This window comes from Culex quinquefasciatus, chromosome 2 (genome assembly GCF_015732765.1).
Source record: "Culex quinquefasciatus strain JHB chromosome 2, VPISU_Cqui_1.0_pri_paternal, whole genome shotgun sequence".
NCBI classification, from domain to species: domain Eukaryota; kingdom Metazoa; phylum Arthropoda; class Insecta; order Diptera; family Culicidae; genus Culex; species Culex quinquefasciatus.
The window spans coordinates 108101104-108109807 of record NC_051862.1 but is presented as its reverse complement, the minus strand read 5'-3'; the positions used below and the strand labels follow the sequence as shown (position 1 = coordinate 108109807).

The 8704-nt window shown below is 42.8% G+C and overlaps 1 protein-coding gene across 1 annotated transcript; it reads left to right on the top strand.

Annotated features, from left to right (window-relative positions):
• The first annotated feature begins 6299 nt into the window (after window positions 1-6299).
• On the top strand, window positions 6300-7139 carry LOC119766205. Its single transcript, XM_038250640.1, has 2 exons — window positions 6300-6485; window positions 6627-7139. Exons 1-2 carry the CDS (start codon window positions 6300-6302, stop codon window positions 6756-6758), a joined length of 318 nt encoding a protein of 105 aa, XP_038106568.1. The 3' UTR covers window positions 6759-7139.
• The last annotated feature ends 1565 nt before the right edge of the window (window positions 7140-8704 follow it).

The following is an 8704-nucleotide window of genomic DNA, read 5'->3' as shown; positions in this document are numbered from 1 at the left end:
TCTGGTTTTGCCCATACAACGATCTGTCAAATTAAAACTGGTTTTAAAAGTTATAACCAAGTTAAAACTACTCGAAATGGGAATTTGACTGCTGGAATTTCAAAAAAATCAAACTAGTAGGCTTTGGTTAATCCTTCAAAAAATTTTACACGACAACCAAACAAAATAACTTTTTTTTTGTCTCGGTTGGTGATATTCGTTTTTGTATCGGATTTTTGGTGAGTTTCGAGACTGATGTACCAATTCAAACTAATAATAAAAAAAATCTTTTAGCCAACATCATAGTAAATCGAAGCGAAGTTTCGTTTCGATTTCGGTAGATTGAAACTGACGATAGGTGCGGATTTCGTTTCGTGCTGATCCAATAAATTGTTCCGTTCTGGCGGATTCCTTCATGGAAAGCAGAAGCAGAAGCAATGGGCTCGTGAGAACACAACAAGTCAAGAAGTAGCAGCACGTGAGTTTCAAAATATAATAGAATTTGCTTTGTATTTTCTGATAATCATTACTTTTAGATAGTTGAACAAAATCCCGTTTCGGATAAGTTCTGAATCAAAGAAGCAAAGCCGGAAGTGGCCCGTCCGAATCAAAGTAGCAAACGGAGCGCTGGCATCTGTAGTTTCGATATCACCCTGATTGGATGTTCCCAAGACGGATCTTTGCCCGTTTAAATCGAAACAGGCGTTCTACGGCTCGCAAACCTACAACGTGCGAGACCCGCTGGTTCTGCTGTTCCAGATGCGACCCTTATTGGTGAACGAAATATAGAAAGCATACCCTGGAAGTGTTATAGAGTTATCTACGTGCGCATGTATTGCGTGTACGTACACGAAAATGATTGAGGTTAAATTTTGTACCCGCCAGCAAAAACAAATGGCGTGCTAGTGTGCGTGAGATCGGGCTTAGATAACTCTATAAGGGCAGTGCAAGGACCTGTTGTTACGGAATGGCGGCCAGCTTTTATTTGATTGGTTTACTCCGTTCCAGTTAAGTTGATGTCGACGCATGTTCTTTTAAAATTCTATAATAAAAGATGATTAGGGGCTTAATGGATGGGAAGGGAAGGTAGGGGGGAGGGGGGCGAACGTTGATCACGGTGGTACTGCTGGTGATGTGCATTATTTGCCTGTCAAGATCTCGCAAGCGTCCATTCGCTTGAGGATGGTTGTGCTTTAAAATCTTCAACGCAGTGAGTCTTATTTTTGTTCGGCAGTGCTTCGACGGACACCCCATCGGGGCTAGTGAATACAACGGTTTTTGACAATCTTAGCAAATTATAAAAGCACGTAGATTGTTCCATTGATACTTGGTCATTTCCAGCCGGTAGCTTTGGCGTAGAACAAGTTCGTTGTTGTCTCACGACGACTTGGAGTCTATGTGGAATTCATGAACAGAACAGTACTACTAAATAAATTTACCTCGTGGAAATTTACACCTAATAAAAAATGACCCCTTTGCGCAACCCGCGAAAAAATCGCACTTAGTTCAGAGCATTCTGGATGGCCTGGCCGGTTTCTGGAGATGCTTTCGGTGTTAACAATCTGATTGTATCTTAGTACCGTCATCAGGGGTGACATTGGGTCATACAAAAATGCTGAAATTTGTATGACCCAATCTCACCCCCCAGACCCAATGTCACCCCTGCTGATGGTACGTATGAAGCGAACCCCCCTCCCTCCCCCCCCCCTCGAACTGATCTCAGACTTTATTTAACCTTTTCATGCGACCTGGATAAATGACCTATTCTAGCCTGAACACTTGGATCTTCAGGCGACCTTCCAGAAAGTCGTCGATCTTGAGGCCAAGAAAGTATTTTCAGGACTCGTCCAACACTCCACAGTAGGACGATACCCAGAAGCAGCAGAATCTCGTTCTTCTCCTTGACCATAACCAGCTCACGGGCCACCTTCCGGGTTCAGCTCAGCACATGATGCGTCAGACATTGCAACCTCCAGTCACCGAGGCGCAACCTTTCGAACGGCCTCAGTTCCGTCACGTTGTCGAGGGATTCGGTAGCATGTCCCGGTAAATTCTTAAAAAGCAGTTCCGGATCAACCAGATCGTCCAACTATTTAAATTTAAATCCCAGTTGGTTGCAGCGGTGACCGAACCTTCGGAGTCAGCAGACCAATTCCAACCGGCCAATAATCAATAAATAACATTTGAAAATATGATTTTTAAATACTTGCCATTGTGCTCAGATCCGGAAGCGAAAAAGGCCAAAAAAACCCGGCCCTCACCGGATAGAGTGAAAACGATGGCCAAAATCCGCATCACCGTATAAAAAAATCAAAATGAATGACAACACTAAATAATCACAGCCTTCTGTAATCTGTCAAAATAGTTAAAACCGTTATAACCACTCGCTCCCGTGCGAACGGTTTGGATATAACTTGGTTTTAACTTAAAACCTTTTCGTTAAAACCGGCTATAACTCGCCCGTGCGAACGGGGTATAACAGAGTTCTTACAGAGCTGGATATTCTTACAGCATTCTAGCAGAAATGTTCCACCGTTCTAGCAGGATTCTGACAGAACCAGCTCTGCTAGAATATTTCGTGACTGGGCTGTGTTAGAACTCGGCTAGAAACCAACCAACGAATGCCTGCTCATTAAGGTACACTTCTTTTATTACGTAACGCTAAAATTTGTATTTTTTGACCCCCTTGCCCTTCGTTTACAAATTTCTAAAAAATACCGCTGGTTCTGCTGTTCCAGATGCGACCCTTATTGGTGAACGAAATATAGAAAGCATACCCTGGAAGTGTTATAGAGTTATCTACGTGCGCATGTATTGCGTGTACGTACACGAAAATGATTGAGGTTAAATTTTGTACCCGCCAGCAAAAACAAATGGCGTGCTAGTGTGCGTGAGATCGGGCTTAGATAACTCTATAAGGGCAGTGCAAGGACCTGTTGTTACGGAATGGCGGCCAGCTTTTATTTGATTGGTTTACTCCGTTCCAGTTAAGTTGATGTCGACGCATGTTCTTTTAAAATTCTATAATAAAAGATGATTAGGGGCTTAATGGATGGGAAGGGAAGGTAGGGGGGAGGGGGGCGAACGTTGATCACGGTGGTACTGCTGGTGATGTGCATTATTTGCCTGTCAAGATCTCGCAAGCGTCCATTCGCTTGAGGATGGTTGTGCTTTAAAATCTTCAACGCAGTGAGTCTTATTTTTGTTCGGCAGTGCTTCGACGGACACCCCCATCGGGGCTAGTGAATACAACGGTTTTTGACAATCTTAGCAAATTATAAAAGCACGTAGATTGTTCCATTGATACTTGGTCATTTCCAGCCGGTAGCTTTGGCGTAGAACAAGTTCGTTGTTGTCTCACGACGACTTGGAGTCTATGTGGAATTCATGAACAGAACAGTACTACTAAATAAATTTACCTCGTGGAAATTTACACCTAATAAAAAATGACCCCTTTGCGCAACCCGCGAAAAATCGCACTTAGTTCAGAGCATTCTGGATGGCCTGGCCGGTTTCTGGAGATGCTTTCGGTGTTAACAATCTGATTGTATCTTAGTACCGTCATCAGGGGTGACATTGGGTCATACAAAAATGCTGAAATTTGTATGACCCAATCTCACCCCCCAGACCCAATGTCACCCCTGCTGATGGTACGTATGAAGCGAACCCCCCTCCCTCCCCCCCCCCTCGAACTGATCTCAGACTTTATTTAACCTTTTCATGCGACCTGGATAAATGACCTATTCTAGCCTGAACACTTGGATCTTCAGGCGACCTTCCAGAAAGTCGTCGATCTTGAGGCCAAGAAAGTATTTTCAGGACTCGTCCAACACTCCACAGTAGGACGATACCCAGAAGCAGCAGAATCTCGTTCTTCTCCTTGACCATAACCAGCTCACGGGCCACCTTCCGGGTTCAGCTCAGCACATGATGCGTCAGACATTGCAACCTCCAGTCACCGAGGCGCAACCTTTCGAACGGCCTCAGTTCCGTCACGTTGTCGAGGGATTCGGTAGCATGTCCCGGTAAATTCTTAAAAAGCAGTTCCGGATCAACCAGATCGTCCAACTATTTAAATTTAAATCCCAGTTGGTTGCAGCGGTGACCGAACCTTCGGAGTCAGCAGACCAATTCCAACCGGCCAATAATCAATAAATAACATTTGAAAATATGATTTTTAAATACTTGCCATTGTGCTCAGATCCGGAAGCGAAAAAGGCCAAAAAACCCGGCCCTCACCGGATAGAGTGAAAACGATGGCCAAAATCCGCATCACCGTATAAAAAATCAAAATGAATGACAACACTAAATAATCACAGCCTTCTGTAATCTGTCAAAATAGTTAAAACCGTTATAACCACTCGCTCCCGTGCGAACGGTTTGGATATAACTTGGTTTTAACTTAAAACCTTTTCGTTAAAACCGGCTATAACTCGCCCGTGCGAACGGGGTATAACAGAGTTCTTACAGAGCTGGATATTCTTACAGCATTCTAGCAGAAATGTTCCACCGTTCTAGCAGGATTCTGACAGAACCAGCTCTGCTAGAATATTTCGTGACTGGGCTGTGTTAGAACTCGGCTAGAAACCAACCAACGAATGCCTGCTCATTAAGGTACACTTCTTTTATTACGTAACGCTAAAATTTGTATTTTTTGACCCCCTTGCCCTTCGTTTACAAATTTCTAAAAAATACTTAACTCGTTCGAACTTCCCACCCCCTCAACCCACACCACCAACGTCGTTATGTAATAAAAGAATTCTCTTTTACGGTGGTGGCGCTGCGTGGTGGTAGCTGCCGTGTTTATTACACTATGAAAATATCTATGGCTAATCTAAAGATTCAAAAGGTGGCAACAGAAATGTCCGTCCAAAAGAGGTGCTGCAAAAAACTTATTATTTTTTGATCAAATGTTCGAACAAATCAGCAACAATTACAAGTTTAATAGTCAACTATACTTGAAAGTTAGTTTTGTTATTTGTTTTTGCAAAACCGAAACGAAAGTGCCAAACATATTCGTAATTACCTTTTGCCTCTTGGTGGCGCTTTGTATTAGTATGAGTGTGGTCGATGTTTCCCAGTCAAATCAATCCGAATTCTGAAACGGAATCTAATTAGAATCGTATACAAATTCCGTTTCAAACGCAACAACCGGTTCCGTGTTCGAACCGGTTGTTGCGTTTGAAACGGAATTTGTATACGATTCTAATTACATTCCGTTTCAGAATTCGGATTGATTTAACTGGGTTGCGGACGTGCACGCAGAACACAGAACAGTTAGAACTAGCGAAAATGCCTCACTTTCTTCTGATACAAGTTGCCGCATTCTTTTATTACGTAACGCAGTTGTTGGTGTGGGTTGAGGGGGTGGGGAGTTCGAACGAGTTAAGTGTTTTTTTGAAATGTGTATGGACATTTTAAACGAAGCGCGAGGGGGTCAAAAAATCCAAATTTTAGCGTTACGTAATAAAAAAAGTGTACCTAAATGAGCAGGCATTCGTTGGTTGGTTTCCAGCCGAGTTCTAACACAGTTTCCATTTTCTTATAGAATTCTAACAGAAATGTAGCGACATTCTGGCAGGATTCTTACAAAACCAGCTCTGCTAAAATATTTCGTGCCTGCACTCAAAATCAGAATAACCCTTAAAAGGGTACTTTTTATCCTTTTTTCAAGTTTACCCGTCTTCACCCTTTTGAAAGGGTACGAGGGCGAAACCCTTCAAAAGGGTACTGGCCCAGTACCCTTTAAAAGGATACTGCCCAGTCAAATCAATCCGAATTCTGAAACGGAATCTAATTAGAATCGTATACAAATTCCGTTTCAAACGCAACAACAGGTTCGAACACGGAACCGGTTGTTGCGTTTGAAACGGAATTTGTATACGATTCTAATTAGATTCCGTTTCAGAATTCGGATTGATTTGACTGTGGCCATGGAGCGGCGCGCTCACTAGCGACATCTATGAGTCAATTTTGTTTTGTTGAAACAGTGCTGCCATCTGTTGTAATTTTTCATAATTTCTTTAAGCATTAAATTTTATTAGGAAAATGTTTTTTATTGTTTTAAATTAATATTTACAGTTCAAAATAAAATGTAATCCTTAGTAAATCACATGCTTTGAGTATTGCGCTGTTCGATTTAAACCGGGGGGCGTGACAATGGCCTTAATAAATTAATTTTGGCATTTAATATATTAAGGAATTAAATTCCTCTTGCCATTTGACATTTTACAGAACCACACCTGCTTTATTGAAAACGTTGGTTTGCTTTGTGTCTCTTTCGCGCTCGACTGTCAAGTTTGTTTTGATTTAATTTTGTGATGCAGCAAGCTGCAACGCGGATACTGTTTTTCGCCGATATTACAGGAAAAGTTTATGGAGCAGCACCGGAAAAGGACAAACTGCCGGAGAGCATCGGAACATCCAACGCCATCGAATTCCACCGCAAGTGGAAACTTGTTCATCTCAGCTGGACAGATTGTTCCGCTAAGCATCGTTCTCGCATGGTGAGTTTCAATATTCTTTTCAAACTTTTCAAGTTAAATAGGCAATTCTTGTTTCAACTATCAGTTGTTTAAAAAACGATCATCTTTTGAACCAGTTGTTTTTTCTGTGATTAAAGACATTATTTTGTTCCCCCCCTCCAGGTTCTAATTGGTTCGTCGCACCGCTGCTGGAAGTGTTGCATTCCTCTTGAAGGACTGCTTCCTCCAAACGGGATGTTGTTGCTGTGGGTGCCGCGGCCGTTCAACATGCGTCGGGACAATGTCGATGGGTGATCGATGTTCCGCTGGTCAAAGGCTGGTGCTAGGAGTACTGCTCGTCGGGAAATCAGTTGAAATCTTCTTGGTTACGTGCTGAACGCGTTAAAATACCGCAAGCCGCAGGTGCAGAAGAAGCAGTACCAGTTCCGTTCGCTCAGCGCGACTCAGTTCTTCCAAGCATCGACTCTGCCTGGTATAATTTGCTTAACCTGAACAGTTTTCATTTGGATCGCGATTTTAATGTAAAACTTATAAAGACGTTTACTAAAAAGGATTGTGAGGTGCGATTCGTAGATGCTTGTGCCGGGGAATTGTGCTTTTATTCATCATGCGCAAAGTCAAGTTGTGAAATAAAATAAATATAAATAAAAAATCTATTCTAACATGATAGCGAGAACATCACTTAAGGGTGCACAGCAACCAAGGAAGTTGTTGTCTTCTTATTCCAAAATTGTCAAACTTACGGACCCAATTTTATTACCCAAAATTTATTATAATTTTTTCATTAAGCATATTTTTTAAATAAAGGGCAAGTACTTGTACTTCGACTGACACCATATTAACAAATCAAACTTCCGTCCGATACCGAAAGTAGAAGCGGTTTGCTCCTTGCCGAAGCTCAATTCCATAAGCAGCTTCTAGGATGATGTCCAAGTTCTTCGACGCAATCGCGAAGAAAAATCAGAGAGAGAACGTTGCCAGCGAGGACGTGCTGAGCACCTGAGCCGGCGCCGGTTCGGTATTGATGAGATAATTGTTGCTGATTTGTTCGAACATTTGATCAACAAAGTTTTTTTGCGGCACCTCTTTTTGACGAACATTTCTGTTGCCACCTTTTGGTTCCTTGGATTAGCCATGGATATTTTCATAGTGTAATAGTGAATTATCTAAGCCCGAGCTCACGCACACTAGCACTCCATTTGTTTTGCTGGCGGGTACAAAATTTAACCTCAATGTTTTTCGTGTACGTTCACGCAATACATGCGCACGTAGATAACTCTATGAACAGGGCAGCTACCACCACGCAGCGCCACCAGCGTAAAAGAGCATCTTTTATTACGTACACGGAGGATAGGCATTACACGAAATCGAGTTCGATTACACGAAATTCAGTTCAAGTACGATTACATACTGTCGTGTAAGAGGGGTCGAACTAAAAATCGTGTAAAATCGAAATTGAAACGTTTCACCTGGTCGAAAAGTTTCACAGGGTGAGAAATTGCCTATATCTGGGCGTATTTATATATCGTTTTTGTTGTTCAGAAAAACAATAAATTTACTCATAAAAAGAGTTCGTAAGAAAGCTTTATTTCAAAGATTAAGTACAAATTATAATAATTGTTGGAGATAATCAAGCAACCTATGGATTTGTAGTTATTAGTTTGTTACCTGGCAGCTCAATAAATTTTCATTCTGTTCTAAACCGTAACCCACGCTAGACGTGTTATTTCCACCTCTGCCCCAAGAGGTTATGGGCCCAGAGTGGGTTCCGGAACACTGAAGAATTTAAAGAATTTTCTCGAAGAAGAAGTTTACTTTTCACACTGAAGAATTTAATGAAGAAGTAGGAAAATCCGAAGATGCCTAACGGAGACGGAAGCGGTGCTGGTGCTCAAGGTGCTGTCCAACCTGAGGCTCGTGGCATGAGCTACGGAGCCGGGGGCCATCCGCCGATCGAGCGGCTGGTCGGACGTGACAACTGGCGGACGTGGAGGTTCGCAGTGCGCACGTACCTGGAGATAGAGGACCTGTGGGACGTGATTGAACCAGCTCAAGGCGCGGCCGTCGACGCGAAGAAGGACCGGATCGCTCGAGGGAAAATTATTTTCTTCCTCGATCCGTCGATTTTCCACCACGCGGAGAACGCGAAGACTGCCAAGGAGTTGTGGACGAAGCTGTGCGGCCTGTACGAGGACACTGGACTAACCCGTCAGTGGGCGCTCCTGCACAAGCTCATCACG

Coding starts and splice junctions, on each gene's coding strand:
- LOC119766205 (XM_038250640.1), top strand. CDS start 6,300: ATGCAGCAAGCTGCAACGCGGATACTGTTTTTCGCCGATATTACAGGA. Junction 6,486..6,626: donor CTAAGCATCGTTCTCGCATG/GTGAGTTTCAAT, acceptor CCCCCCCTCCAG/GTTCTAATTGGTTCGTCGCA.